This window comes from Anguilla rostrata, chromosome 11 (assembly GCF_018555375.3).
Source record: "Anguilla rostrata isolate EN2019 chromosome 11, ASM1855537v3, whole genome shotgun sequence".
NCBI classification, from domain to species: domain Eukaryota; kingdom Metazoa; phylum Chordata; class Actinopteri; order Anguilliformes; family Anguillidae; genus Anguilla; species Anguilla rostrata.
In genome coordinates, this window is record NC_057943.1 from 37,218,633 (window position 1) to 37,234,108 (window position 15,476).

Genomic DNA, 15,476 nt, shown 5'->3' on the forward strand with positions numbered 1-15,476 from the left:
GACATATTTCTGCTGGGACAAACACAGGTGAAATAGTGACGCTTAAAGGGTCTGAATCAAACTCATCTCAGACACTTAAAAGCGAGTATCCGCTGTACGTTCCCTGCAATACATTACCTTCAAACCACATAGTAGCATGAGCTTAATAAAAAATATATATTAATGGGCGTAAATGAATACAATAGTTAAAAGTCTCCCGCTGAGAATGGATATTGCACTGGCAGCGGCCGCAGGAGGCGTAACAGTCTTGCGCACTGGAATAAACCATTCTCCCATATTTCTGTGACTAGTGAAAGGATGGCGGGGGGAGGGGTGGGGATGGGAGTGTAGTCCGAGGATGGATGGTACCAACGAGTCTGCTGAGAGCCATGTTGGAGATGAATGAAAGGCGGAGATGCTGCGCCCCTGACGCCGCGAGCCCGAGTCCAGTCGAACACAGGGAGTAAATGCAACCTTCCGGGGCCCACCGAAAGACCGGGGAGCACGGGGGAAGGTGTCGGGCGGTGGCGGCGGTGTTGGCGACCTAGCCGGGGACGGGAAAGAGAGAGAGAGAGAGTGAGAGAGACCCACACACAATCAGTGAGGAAGAGGGAAAGAGAGAGAAAGAGAGAGGGAGAAAGGGGGAGAGCAGGGATCTTACCAGACTAATGGCTGCACTGCTCGTGGGATTCCGCCTGATTTTTCGACTCCTGATCCTCCTGCCTCTCAGCTCTTTGTTTGCCGACGGACTGGGGAGGGGAGCGGCGCGCTGCAGCCGGACTTCGGGCTCGTACCCCGTCCCTGGACCCGGCAAGAGAGCGAACCATTGCGGTGGACCGGTGGTCTTGGCCGGAGTCGATTCAGAGATCCGTCCATGGTGGATTTTACAGTCTGCCTGCCGTGCCTCAAAATGTCACGTCTGGGGCTGCATTAGTCGGGAGGGCGCATGTCGGAGCCTGAACGCGTTAACACCTTCGTGCTCTGGAATCGGAGATGCACAAAGAGCAGCTCGGGGACAGCGGCCACGGACTGTGTGCCGTCATCTCCCGTCAGGTACGAGGACCCGCGGGGGAAGGGGCGTTGTTCCACCTTTTCTCTCATCCCCGATACAATATGGCAAAAAGCCGTCTGTGCAAAGGACTAGAACGAACACACGGTTACCCTCCCTTCGGTTGCTTTCTCCCTTTGCTAAAGTCGCCGCAGGGGGAGTCTTTGTGAGTGACCAGCGCTTGGGAGGTGAAAGTGATGTGTGCAGATTGCTGCTTGTCTTTACACGGGCCAGCGCCCAGCGTCCCGGGCCCAGCCGTTGGGCCAGTTCTGTAGCACAGGAGAATCCCCGCTGTCTGCTTTCAGCCTCTTACTTTTACCATGATCTATATTTTGAGGTGGACACTGGCGATAATGACGAATGTAATTGTAGCAGTTACAGTTTTATTGATGTCGTCAGCGATGTTTGCAATTCGATCGCTACAGCTGGTGACACTGGGAGCCGCGCGCGCAGGCCCTACCCGAGTTCTGTGTTCTCAGCAGCAGCAGACAGCGCGAGCGGGTGCTCAGAGTCGCACCTGATTATGAAGCGCGCTGTCGCGCGTGTTCATTGTGCCCACCGAGATGGCTGCCACTGTCTAGCTGTGGATGGAGTGAAAACACGACCAAACAGAAGTATTTTATTACACCCGATCGATAAGGCTTGCGGCGCGAGTGCATCATCAAACTCAAACAGCGGAACAACTCCAGAGAAGGGAAAGGGTTCGCCGGTGTCTCTGTCCAACAGCAGGAGAAGCACAGGGAGGACACACACCCGCGGGGAAAGGGGTGTTCCAGCTCGATCCAAAGGCTCTTCCCAGGGGATTCCGGCCCGCCACAGGCGTCCCGAGTGCGATGTGTCAGTGAGTAATCCAGACTCCCAGAACCGCTGTCATATTCCCGCTAATGGCACAACTGAAGTCGCTGCCCATACTAGGGCTAATGCCCATTCTGTGTCTTCTGTTATTTCCAAAACTTCCGCAACTCAATCTTCTGATCTTTCTGAAGTTGCTCCTTTCTCTCACTCCGCGGGCTCCCCCATCAACCTCAGAGCATCTTCTAACGCCGATCCGTCTGCTGTAGTGTCAGCTCTTCGTGCTGCTCTCGAAACAGATGTTGCTAACGACGATATCACCAAAAGCGGCCGTGACGTTACTCTCGCGTTGAATTTGCCCGAGCTTTCTGAAGTTCTGCACTCCAGAGAACTGCACCGCTCAGAACAGGCGCTGTGCTCCACGGCTCGCGCTGGTAATCTAAAGCAATCAGCACCACCAGTCCAATGGACAGCTCCCATCACAAGTTTGCCTCGTCGCGCATGGCTGGAAGAAAAAATACTTTCAGATGTAATACATTGGAGGATTACAAATAACCTGAACAACAACAACAACAATAACAAAAACAACATCAACAACAATAACAATAATAATAACAATGACAAAAACAACAACAACAACCATAACAGCAACAACAGCAAGGAAGATCCCGATGAGACGAACAGAAATCTAAGCGGTGAAGGTTTAGATGCTGACGGAAGTCAGGGAACGACTCCGCGAGTACATTCCCAGCATACACCACGGGAGGAGTTCCCGAAGGAGAGCTGCCACGATGCGTGTGTTGACGCTGCAACTCGCAAAGGCTTAAACACCGATGAGGGAGTCACGCGCCTGCAATTAAAAGCCGGTAAATTAGTGGCATTACAACGCGGAGGTGTCAGTCAGCTGCGGGAGCACCTGGGTCGCGAGGCCCAGGGGCAGAGGAGAGAAGGTGGGGAAGAGGAGGAGGCGGGGGAGTGGCAGGATCCAGGGAAAACAAAGGCAACAAAATGGACAGATGTGATTGAGCAAAGAGAAGGGAAAGGTCATAAAAACAGCTCACAGGCAGAGGGAGGAAAAAACAGTGACAAATGGAGAGGGGGACAGAGCTATGAGAACAGAGAAACCGAGGGCTACGAGGGTAGAGGTGGAGAAAAAGGGGATGAGAACAGAGAAAAAGAGGGATATAAGGGTAGAGGTGGAGAAGAAGGGGATGAGAACAGAGAAACAGAGGGATATAAGGGTAGAGGTGGAGAAGAAGAGGATGAGATCAGAGCAAGAGGGAGATATGAGGATGATGAGAAAGAGAGAGAGGGCGATGAGGACAGGAAAAGAGAAGGAGAGGGAGATGAGAAGAATGAGAGGGAACTACAAGAGGATGCAGAGAGAGGAGGAGGTGTGCATAAAGAGAGCGGAGGAGAGGGGGGTGAGGAAGAGCGGGAGAGAGCGCCGGGCCGTTCCAGGCGAGCGGCGAACAGGCACCCCCATTTCGCCCAGTACAATTACCAGGTGCAGGTGGCCGAGAACCAGCCGCCGGGCACCTCGGTCATCGCCATGGCAGCGCAGGACCCGGACGCGGGGGAGGCGGGGCGTCTGAGCTACAGCATGGCGCCGCTCATGAACAGCCGGTCCATGGACTTCTTCCACATCGACCCGGCCACCGGCCTGATGAGCACCACGCAGGTCCTGGACCGCGAGCACATGGACCTGCACTACTTCCGCGTGACCGCGGTCGACCACGGCTCGCCGCGCCTCTCCGGCACCACCATGGTCGCCATCACCGTGTCCGACCGCAACGACCACTCGCCCGTGTTCGAGCAGGGCGAGTACCGCGAGACCATCCGCGAGAACGTGGAGGAGGGCTACCCCATCCTGCAGCTGCGCGCCACCGACCTGGACGCGCCCTCCAACGCCAACATCCGCTACCGCTTCGTGGGCGACGCGGCGGCCGCGCGGGCCGCCTTCGAGATCGACCCGCGCTCGGGGCTGATCGCCACGCGGGGCCCGGTCGACCGGGAGACCGTGGAGCGCTACACCCTGCAGGTGGAGGCCAGCGACCAGGGCAAGGAGCCCGGCCCGCGCTCGGCCACGGTCCGGGTCTACATCTCCGTGCTGGACGAGAACGACAACGTGCCGCAGTTCACGGAGAAGCGCTACGTGGTGGCGGTGCGCGAGGACGTGCGGCCGCACTCGGAGGTGCTGCGCGTCAGCGCCACGGACCACGACAAGGACGGCAACGCCGCCGTCCACTACAACATCATCAGCGGCAACAGCCGCGGCCAGTTCTCCATCGACAGCGTGACGGGCGACATCCAGGTGGTGGCGCCCTTGGACTTCGAGGCGGAGAGGGAGTACACGCTCCGGGTGCGGGCGCAGGACAACGGGCGCCCGCCCCTCTCCAACAACACCGGCATCGTCAGCGTGCAGGTGACCGACGTCAACGACAACCCGCCCATCTTCGTCTCCACGCCCTTCCAGGCCTCCGTGCTCGAGAGCGCCCCCGTAGGCCACTCTATCCTGCACATCCAAGCTATCGACACCGACTCAGGGGACAACGCTCGGCTGGAGTACCGGCTGACGGGGACCAGCTCGGACACTCCCTTTGTGGTAAACTCGGCCACGGGCTGGGTGACCGTGAGCTCGGAGCTGGACCGCGAGGCGGTGGAGCATTATTTCTTTGGCGTGGAGGCCAGGGACTACGGAGCCCCGCCCCTCTCAGCCTCGGCCAGCGTCACCATCACCGTCATGGACGTGAACGACAATCGGCCCGAGTTCCTGCAGAAGGAGTACTTCGTGCGCTTGAACGAGGACGCGGCCGTCGGCACGAGCGTGGTCAGCGTGACCGCCATCGACCGCGACGTCAACAGCGCCGTCACCTACCAGATCACCGGCGGCAACACGCGGAACCGCTTCGCCATCAGCACGGCGGGCGGCGGGGGGCTGCTCTCCCTGGCGCTGCCGCTCGACTACAAGCAGGAGCGGCGGTACGTGCTGACCGTGACCGCCTCCGACCGCACGCTGCACGACACCTGCCAGGTGCACGTCAACATCACCGACGCCAACACGCACCGGCCCGTGTTCCAGAGCGCCCACTACTCGGTGAGCGTGAACGAGGACCGGCCGCCGGGCAGCACGGTCGTGGTCATCAGCGCCACGGACGAGGACGTCGGCGAGAACGCCCGCATCACCTACTTCCTGGAGGACAACATCCCGCAGTTCCGCATCGACCCCGCGAGCGGCGCCATCACCCTGCTCACCGAGCTGGACTACGAGGACCAGATGACCTACACGCTGGCCATCACCGCGCGCGACAACGGCATCCCGCAGAAGTCCGACACCACCTACGTGGAGGTGAACGTGAACGACGTGAACGACAACGCGCCGCAGTTCCTCAGCCCGCGCTACCAGGGCGCGGTGAGCGAGGACGCCCCGCCCTTCACCAGCGTGCTCCAGATCTCCGCCACCGACCGCGACGCCCACGCCAACGGCCGCGTGCAGTACACCTTCCAGAACGGCGAGGACGGCGACGGCGACTTCACCATCGAGCCCACCTCGGGCATCGTGCGCACCGTCCGCCGGCTGGACCGCGAGAGCACGCCGTTCTACGAGCTGACGGCCTACGCGGTGGACCGCGGCGTGCCGCCGCAGCGCTCCCCGGTGCACATCCAGGTCACCGTGCTGGACGTCAACGACAACGCGCCCGTCTTCCCGGCGGACGACTTCGAGGTGCTGGTGAAGGAGAACAGCGTGGTCGGGTCGGTGGTGGCCCAGATCACGGCCAGCGACCCGGACGAGGGCCCCAACGCGCAGATCATGTACCAGATCGTGGAGGGGAACATCCCGGAGATCTTCCAAATGGACATCTTCTCCGGGGAGCTGACCTCGCTCATCGACCTGGACTACGAGGTGCGGTCGGAGTACGTGATCGTGGTCCAGGCCACCTCGGCGCCGCTGGTGAGCCGGGCCACGGTGCGAATCCGCCTGGTGGACCAGAACGACAACGGGCCGCTGCTCCGCGACTTCCAGATCATCTTCAACAACTTCGTCTCCAACCGCTCCAACAGCTTCCCGAACGGCGTGATCGGGCGCGTGCCGGCGCACGACCCGGACGTGTCCGACCGGCTGCACTACTCCATCCAGCGCGGCAACGAGCTGCACCTGCTGCTGCTCAACCACAGCAGCGGCGAGCTCCGCCTCAGCCGCAAGCTGGACAACAACCGCCCGCTCACCGCCAACATGCTGGTCACCGTCTCCGGTAGGACTGCCGTGGTGGGCCTGGGGAGGGGAGTGGAGGGGTGAGGGGGGGTGGGGGGAGGGGGGGCAGTGGAGAATTAGAGCAGGGGTGTCCAGCCTTATCTGAGAAGGACTGGTGTGGGTGCAGGTTTTTTGTTGTAGCCCAGCACTAAGATACCTGATTCGACTAATGCACTAATCATGGAAGCCTCAGAGAGTGCTGGTGTGAGGTGTGTAGTGGGGTTGTGTTGCGGTAGAGGCTGTGGTAGGTGCTGGGGGAGATTGGTAAAATTGGCGTATGTGGTTGGAGCTGATGAAGAATTTTGGGGGCTAGTGTAGAATTGGAGTAGGCTGGAGAAGGATTGGAGTAGGCTGGTGAAGGATTGGAGTAGGCTAGTGCAGGATTGGTGTAGGCTAGTGCAGGATTGGAGTAGGCTAGCTAAAGCTAATGGCGGCTATGTGTTGTTATGAATAGCACTAGGACTAAAGATAACAGTTGATGTGTGTTGTTATGAATAGCACTAGGGCTAAAGCTAATGGCTGCTTTGTGTTATTTTGAATAGCACCAAAGCTAAAGCTAAGGGTGGCTCTGTGTTCTTTTGAATAGCACTATGGCTAAATCAAATGGTGGTTATGTGCGTTATGAATAGCGCTCAGACTAAAGCTAACGGCTGTTGTGTGCTTTTATAAACAGCGCTAGGTCTAAAGCTAATGACTGCTGTGTGTTGTTATGAACAGCACTAGGACCAAAGCTAACGGGTGCTTTGTGTTGTTATAAACAGCACTAGGGCTAAAGCTAATGGTTGCTGCGTGCCGTTATGAATAGCACTAGGACTATAGCTAATGGGTGCTATGTGCTGTTATGAATAGCGCTACGACGAAAGCTAATGGCTGCTGTGGGATATTATGAATAGCAATAGGGCTAAAGCTAACAGCTGCTGTGGGTCGTTATGAACGGTTCTGGGACTAAAGCTAACGGCTGCTGTGTGCCGTTATGGATAGTGCTAGGACTAAAGTTAATGGCTGCTATGGGCCATTATGAACAGTGCTAGGACTAAAGCTAACAGCTGCTGTGTGCTGTTATGAATAGCACTAGGACTAAAGCTAGCGGCTGCTGTGTGCTGTTATGAATAGCGTTAGGGCTAAAGCTAGCGGCTGCTGTGTGCTGTTATGAATAGCATTAGGGCTAAAGCTAACGGCTGCTGTGGGCCATTATGAACAGTGCTAGGACTAAAGCTAACAGCTGCTGTGTGCTGTTATGAATAGCACTAGGGTTAAAGCTAATGGCTGCTGTGTGCTGTTATGATTAGCGTTAGGGCTAAAGCTAGCGGCTGCTGTAGGCCATTATGAACAGTGCTAGGACTAAAGGTAACAGCGGCTGTGTGCTGTTATGAATAGCACTAGGACTAAAGCTTATGGCTGCTGTGTGCTGTTATGAATAGCGTTAGGACTAAAGTTAATGGCTGCTATGGGCCATTATGAACAGTGCTAGGACTAAAGCTAACAGCTGCTGTGTGCTGTTATGAATAGCACTAGGGCTAAAGCTAGCGGCTGCTGTGTGCTGTTATGAGTAGCATTAGGGCTAAAGCTAACGGCTGCTGTGGGCCATTATGAACAGTGCTAGGACTAAAGCTAACAGCTGCTGTGTGCTGTTATGAATAGCACTAGGACTAAAGCTAACGGCTGCTGTGGGCCATTATGAATAGCGCTAGTGGTTGTACTGGTGTTGTCCTGGTAATGGTGGTGGGGAGATGAGGAGCATGTGGTGCGAGGGAGGGGGCTTGAGGAGAACCCGCTGGCTTTAATCCTCCTCCCCCCTCTTTGTTCTCCCCCCTCCACAAAGAGTCAGGAGATTAAAATGTGATAATGGTGCTCTGAGTGCTGTGGTGCAGCTGGTCTCTGTGTGTGTGCGCGCGTGTGTGTGAGTGTGTGTGTGCGTGCGTGTGTGTATGAGACTGTGTGTGTGTTTGTGTGTGTGTGTGTATGAGACTGTGTGTGTGCGTATGTGTGTGTATGAGACTGTGTGTGTATGTATGTGTGTGTATGAGACTGTGTGTGTATGTATGTGTGTGTATGAGACTGTGTGTGTATGTATGTGTGTGTATGAGACTGTGTGTGTGTGTGTGTATGTGTATGAGACTGTGTGTGTATGTATGTGTGTGTATGGGACTGTGTGTGTGTGTGTGTGTGTGTGTGTGTGTGTGTGTGTGTGTGACTGTGTGTGCGTGTGTGTATGTGTGTGTGTATGCATGTGTATGAGACTATGTGTGTGTGTGTGCTTGTGTGTGTGTATGTGTATTTGTGTGTGTATGAGACTGTGTCTGTGTGTATATTTGTGTGTGTGTGAGAGTGTGTGTGCATGTGTGTGTGCGAGCGTGTATGGGACTCTGTGTGTGTGTCCGTGTGTGTGTCTATGTGTGTGTATGAGACTGTGTCTGTGTGTGTGTGTGTGAGAGAGTGTGTGTGTGTATGTGTGTGTGTATGTGCGTGTGTGTGTGTATGAGACTGTGTGTGTATGTGTGTGTGTATGAGACTCTGTCTGTGTGTATGCTTGTGTGTGTGCATGTGTATGAGACTGTGTGTGTGTGTGTGTGTGTGCGTGTGTATGAGACTGTTTATGTGTGTGTGTACAGTGTGTGTGTGTATGAGACTGTGTGTGTGTATGGGTGTTTTTGTGTGTGTATTAAAGGGTGTGTGTGTGAGTGTATGCATGTGTGTGTATGTGTGTTTTTGTGTATGTATGAAACTGTGTGTGTGAGTAATGAGTCAGAATGAATGTGTGTGTACACATGTATGTGTGTGTGTATGAAGGTGTTAGTCTGGTTGTGTGTGACAGTGTAAGACTGAATGTATGTATTTGTATGTGTATGAGTGTGGCCATGTTTGTGTGATTAAGTATTGTTTATGAGTCTGTGCAAGTGATTTTGTGTGTTTGTGTGAGTGTATATGTATGTATTTGTATGTGAGTGAACACGTGTGTGTGTGTGTGTGCGTGTGTACATGTATGCATGTATGTGTATACATGTGTGGTGTATGTGTGCGTGTGTGAGTGAACGCATGCGTGTGAACATGTGTGTGTGTATGTGTGCGTGTGTACGCGCATGTATGTACAGGTGTGTGCGCGTTTGTGTGTGCATGTGTGTGTGTGTGTGTGTGCATGTGTGTGCATGTGTGTGTATGTGTGTGTGTACGCGCACGTGTATGCGTGTGTGTGTGTGTGTGTGTGTGTGTGTGTGTGTGTGTGTGTGTATGCATGTGTGTGCATGTGTGTGTATGTGTATGTGTACGCGCACGTGTAGTGCGTGTGTGTGTGTGTGTGTGTGTGTGTATGTGTGTTTCTGAGGTCAGTAAAGGTTCAACTGGACTGTAATCCTGTAATAATCAACCCAGCAGAACCCCTCACCCACTCCTCACCCACTCCTCCTGTAATCCTGTACGAGCAACAGAGGGTTAAATAAATATTCACTGAAATTATTATTATTATTACTATTATTATTATTCCTTTGTCAAAATCTTTGTAAAGGATTTATTTTTAGAATTATTCGTAATAAATAAATTGTTTACAGATAGAAGTGTCTTTTAAAATGTCTATTAAAATACAACAAACAGAAAGATAATTAGCTGATGTTCCCACAGTAAAAAAAATGTAAATAGATTTTAATAAATCTTACTGTACTGATTATCTAAAATGACCATATCCCTAATTCCCTGAAGTAAGATTCCTGCACTGGTGGGGAAGTGTCATGCTTTAAAGGACAGGCTGTGTGTGATTGTGCTTGTGTGTTTGTGTGTGTGCGTGTGTATCAGTGTGTATTTCCTGTTTAGGGCACGATAACAATTCATTTTATTTTGGGATTGTGTTTCTTTCCAGTGGTCCAGATGAGAGTTTTTGATGTGTTTTATGATTTGCTTGACTCTAATGGGTTGTTGTGAAGCAGTGCTGATTTGAAGCTGGTTTGCATTAGCATGTGTTAATGTTACTCTAGAGAGGTTCAGAACCAGCTGACTGAGGGGATGTTTTCTCAACTGAGGTCTTGGATATGGAGAGCCATGAACTGTAAGGAGTGTGTTGGACTAATTGTTAGATACTCAATAAAATTTAATGCCCCTCTCTGAATTTGAATGAGAATAGGAAGTCTGCCTAATTCAGCCCTGCATGTATTGTTAAGGGCATGTCTATGTGCTTGTAGTATGTTTTTACAGAATTCTACGTGCAGGGTTTCAGCTGGATGCTTCTTCCACTTAGTGTCATCTTGCTGACTGAGTTGATCCTATATTTCATATCCATATTGCATAATAGGCTGGATGACACTGTGAATGATTTTTGACCAGATTCTAATGGGGATGTTTATTTTATAGACTGTCCTTTTAATCACATAGAAAACCCTGCAGGCCTTTTCTTTAATGCATTCACTGCTAGGCCAAAACTCCCTGATGCACTGATGTTTAGTCCAAGGTAATCATAGCTTAGTGTGATGTTCTAGGGCGGTGTTTCCTAGAGTAAAGAGGTATCTGCTTTCCTGAGATCTGGGCTTTTTTGGAAGATCATAATCTTTGTCTTTTTTAAATTTGCTGTCAATGCCCAGTTCTGACAGTACTGCTCCAGTAGATCCAGGTTCTGCTGTAATCCTTGTTCAGTGCATAGAGCAAGAATTTAACTTCTGTGTTGTTTAGGGTGAGGCCAGTAGCTGAAGATAGTTTCAGTAATGCCTCTACTCATTGCTCTCTCTCTCTCTCTCTCTCTCAGATGGGATCCACAGTGTTTCTGCGCAGTGTATTCTCAGAGTGTTGATCATCACCGAGGACATGCTGAGCAGCAGTGTGACGGTGCGCCTGCAGAACATGTCCCAGGAGCACTTCCTGTCGCCGCTGCTCGCTCACTTCCTGGAGGGCGTGTCGGCCGTGCTGTCCGTGCCCCAGGAGGACGTGTTTGTGTTCAACATCCAGCCCGACGTGGAGGCGGGGGACGTTCTGAACGTCAGCTTCTCCGCCGCTCTGCCGGGGGGGCGCTTCTTCCCCTCCGAAGCCCTGGAGGAGCGGCTGTACCTCAACCGGCCACGCCTCACCTCTCTGGCCCAGATGGAGGTGCGCAAACGTACCACGCACACACACAAGGGCAGCAAACGCACCGCACACACACACAAGGGAAGCAAACGTACCACACACACACACGAGGGAAGCACATGTACCGCACACACACACACACAAGGGCAGCAAATGTACCGCACACACACACACAAACACAGCTAACGTACCGCACACACACACACACAAGGGCAGCAAATGTACCGCACACACTCACACACACACAAGGGCAGCAAATGTACTGCACACACACACGAGGGCAGCGGTTTTATCCTGGTATATTTATTCTGGTGATATTATTTAACCGCACAGACACAAATACAGACAAAAGAAAGCAGTAGGGATGATGATGTCAGCAGGTAGTTTGGCTGATGATGATGTCAGAAGGTAGTCCGGCAGATGATGATGTCAGAAGGTAGTCTGGCAGATGATGATGTCAGAAGGTAGTTCGGCAGATGATGATGTGAGAAGGTAGTCCGGCAGGTGATGATGTCAGAAGGTAGTCCGGCAGATGATGATGTCAGAAGGTAGTCCGGCAGATGATGATGTCATAGGGCAGCACAGCAGATAGTGATTTTCAGAGGTGGTGGAACAAAAATGATGATGTCAGAGGGCAGTGTGATGACTGGTGTTTAACGGGAAGCGTCACCGAGGGAAACGGAATGAGAGGTCACGCTATTCTGGTTTCCATGCCGACAGGTGCTCCCATTCGACGACAACGTGTGCCTGCGCGAGCCGTGCCAGAACTACATGAAGTGCATCTCCGTCCTGCGCTTCAACAGCTCCGCCCCCTTCATCGCCTCCCCCACCATCCTGTTCCGGCCCATCCACCCAATCGCGGGCCTGCGCTGCCGCTGCCCCGTCGGCTTCACCGGCGACTACTGCGAGACGGAGATCAACCTGTGCTACTCCAACCCCTGCCTGAACGGGGGCGTGTGCGCCCGCCGAGAGGGCGGCTACACCTGCATCTGCCGCGAAAGCTACACAGGTCAGCCCCGCCCCCCCCCTCTATGCCCCGCCCACCTGTCTGACACCGTCAGACTGTGTGTGAATGCTACACAGGTCAGCCCCACCCCCCCACCCCAAATGCCCCCCACCCATGCCACCCACCTGTCCCTCTGACACCGTCTCTCTGTGTGTGAAAGCTACACAGGTCAGCCCCGCCCACCCATGCCCCACCCACCTGTCCCTCTGACACCGTCTCTCTGTGTGTGAATGCTACACAGGTCAGCCCCGCCCACCCATGCCCCACCCACCTGTCCCTCTGCCCGTCTCTCTGTGTCTGGCTACCTGTGTGTAATTTAGTCCCTATGTTACTCCCTTCCCTCTTTTCTGGACATCTAGACATTAATGAGTCCATTCATAATTTAGAATGAAGTAATATCCAATCAATGCGAATGTCAGATAGTTTTGTTTTTTTAATGAAGTACTATCAGAGGGCACAGGTGCCTCTTTGTATGCATGACATGCAACATTGTGCTGCGTTCAATGTAATTATTCTGATTATGCTAATTGGCTCTTGTCTGAGAGCAGCATTGTGCTATTTTGAGTTTAGCCTTTTGCCTGAAAAGGCAGGTTTGGCTCATGGCTGCTCTAACAGTCGTTGTTTTCAGGAGGTCATGATTATCATTTTACCCCGTTGGAGAAAAAGGCCATTTTATGTCTGATAATCTCCAGGCTGCTTTTGTCAGATTTTGTCAGCTGCTATTGGAAATGTGTGTGAACATATGTACTGCATGAATAGATACAGATGCTGAAGGACTGCATCTGAATGAATAATTTCACGAGGTTTTGGAAAAGGCACAAATTTCACCTGTGAAACGTTCTCGAGCTCAGATCAGAGGCCCTCTATGCAAAACATTGCAGAACAGAACAAATGTTCTCAGTTCTTTACTGTAATGAAAAACGTTCTGCACACAGCAGAACAGAGCGAATGTTCTCAGTTCTTTACTGTAATGAAGAACGTTCTGCACGTAGCAGAACAGAGCGAATGTTCTCGGTTCTTTACTGTAATGAAGAACGTTCTGCATGTAGCAGAACAGAGCGAATGTTCTCAGTTCTTTACTGTAATGAGGAACGTTCTGCACATAGCAGAACAGAGCGAATGTTCTCAGTTCTTTACTGTAATGAAGAATGTTCTGCATGTAGCAGAACAGAGCGAATGTTCTCAGTTCTTTACTGTAATGAAGAATGTTCTGCACGTAGCAGAACAGAGCGAATGTTCTCAGTTCTTTACTGTAATGAAGAACGTTCTGCACACAGCAGAACAGAGCGAATGTTCTCAGTTCTTTACTGTAATGAAGAACGTTCTGCACGTAGCAGAACAGAACGAATGTTCTCAGTTCTTTACTGTAATGAAGAACGTTCTGCGCATAGCAGAACAGAGCGAATGTTCTCAGTTCTTTACTGTAATGAAGAACGTTCTGCACGTAGCAGAACAGCGCAAATGTTCTCAGTTCTTTACTGTAATGAAGAACGTTCTGCACACAGCAGAACAGAGCGAATGTTCTCAGTTCTTTACTGTAATGAGGAACGTTCCGCTCAGAAATGAAGCGCTGAGCAACATGAAATGAGGAGTTTTTTCTGGGGGGGGGAGGGGGGGTGTTTGAGAGGGGGAGAGAGAGAGAGAGAGAGAGAGAGGGAGCAGAGGGGGAATAAATGAAACTCAGAGCTGGCCTAAGGGGATGCAAAGCAGCAGTTGGGGAGGAGGGTACTGTGTTTGGGGGGGGCACAAAGAACAAGGAGCTTTGATGAATAAAACATCCCATAAGGCTGGGGTGTGAATGATTTAAGAAAAGAGAGGGAGAGAGTCAGCGACATCATGGGAGGAGAGGAAGAAAGAGGGGAATAAAGAGGAAGCAAGGAAGCGGGGGAGAGGGAAGAGGAAGTGACTGGGGGAGGATGAGAGAAGTGACTGAGGGGGAGGAGGGGAGTGACTGAGGGGGGGTGGAGGAGGAGAGAAGTGACTGGGGGGAGGAGGGAATGACTGAGGGGGTGGAGGAGGAGAGAGTGACTGAGGGGGGGTGGAGGAGGAGAGTGAGACTGATGGGTGAGGGAAGTGGACAAGGTCAAGGAAGGAGTAGAAAGCGTAGCTCACGGGCATAGAGAGAGAGCGTGTGTTAGTGCTGTAGATGAGAATGTGAGTGTGTGTGTCTGTGTATGTGTGTGTAATGTACCAGTATGTGTGTGTAATGTATCTTTGTGTGTGTGTGTGTAATGTACCTATGCGTGTGTGTGTGTAATGTACCTGTGCGTGTGTGTGTGTAATGCATCTGTGTGTGTGTGTGTATGTGTCTGCCCAGTGATAAATCTGCCCTCAGATTTATCACTGGCGATAGTTATGGCGCCCACCACTGTGTCCTCTATGTCAAGGTGGGTCTGTCTTCTCTGGCAGAGAGGCGTGATAAACACTGGTATATGTTTATCTTTAGGGCCATTGTCGGAATGCTTCCACCTTATATTACAATGATGTTAGAGTGGACCCTACGTAACCCGGTGAAATGGCTTGCTTATGCTTAAGGTCCCTCGGGCTTGGTCAGAAATTGGAAAGTCAGCATTCCATTTTAGTGCCCCATCCTCCTGGAATGAGCTTCAGCAACTGCTTAAAATCAGTTTTCTACCAACTTATGGGCAGTTTAGATTGCTGGTTTTGAACATTCCTGTCTCTGAGTGTATCTGTTTTTGATCTTATCTGTGCTTGATTTGATTTGATTTTATTTTATTTTATTTTATTCTAGTTATTATTATTACATACTATGTTCGTTTTACTATTGCTATATTCTGTGATCTTTTATTATACTTATTGTGTCTTAAATGTTTTTGTAATCTCGGCTACATTGAAAATGAGGGCCTGACCCTCAATTGTACCTCCGAGAATTACATAAAGGTTATTATGATGGTGTGTGTGTGTGTAATATACCCGTGTGTGTGTGTGTAATGTACTTGTGTCTGTGTGTGTAATGTACCAGTATGTGTGTAATATATCTGTGTGTGGGTGTGTAATGTACCTGTGCGTGTGTGTGCGTAATGTACCTGTATGTGTGTATAATGTATCTGTGTGTGTGTAATGTACCTGTGTGTGTCTGTGTGTGTAATGTACCTGTGTGTGTGTGTGTATGTGTGTAATGTACCTGTGTGTGTGTATGTATGTGTGTGTATAATGTACCTATGTGTGTGTGTGTAATGTATCTGTGTGTGTGTGTATGTGTGTAATGTATCTGTGTGTGTGTGTGTATGTGTGTGTAATGTACCTGTGTGTGTCTGTGTGTGTAATGTACCTGTGCGTGTTTGTGTGTGTGTGTAATGTACCTGTGTTTGTGTGTGTGTGTAATGTATGTGTGT

At 51.5% G+C, this 15,476-nt stretch overlaps 1 protein-coding gene across 1 annotated transcript in view; it reads left to right on the top strand.

The window, feature by feature from the left end:
• The first annotated feature begins 540 nt into the window (after positions 1-540).
• celsr3 (cadherin, EGF LAG seven-pass G-type receptor 3) overlaps positions 541-15,476 on the top strand; it is a 44,850-nt gene continuing 29,914 nt past the window's right edge. The window contains exons 1-3 of the mRNA XM_064299820.1: positions 541-6,072; positions 10,798-11,135; positions 11,835-12,123. Coding sequence (XP_064155890.1) covers positions 648-6,072; positions 10,798-11,135; positions 11,835-12,123 — 6,052 coding nt within the window. The 5' untranslated portion in view covers positions 541-647. The remainder of the gene's footprint in view (positions 6,073-10,797; positions 11,136-11,834; positions 12,124-15,476) is intronic.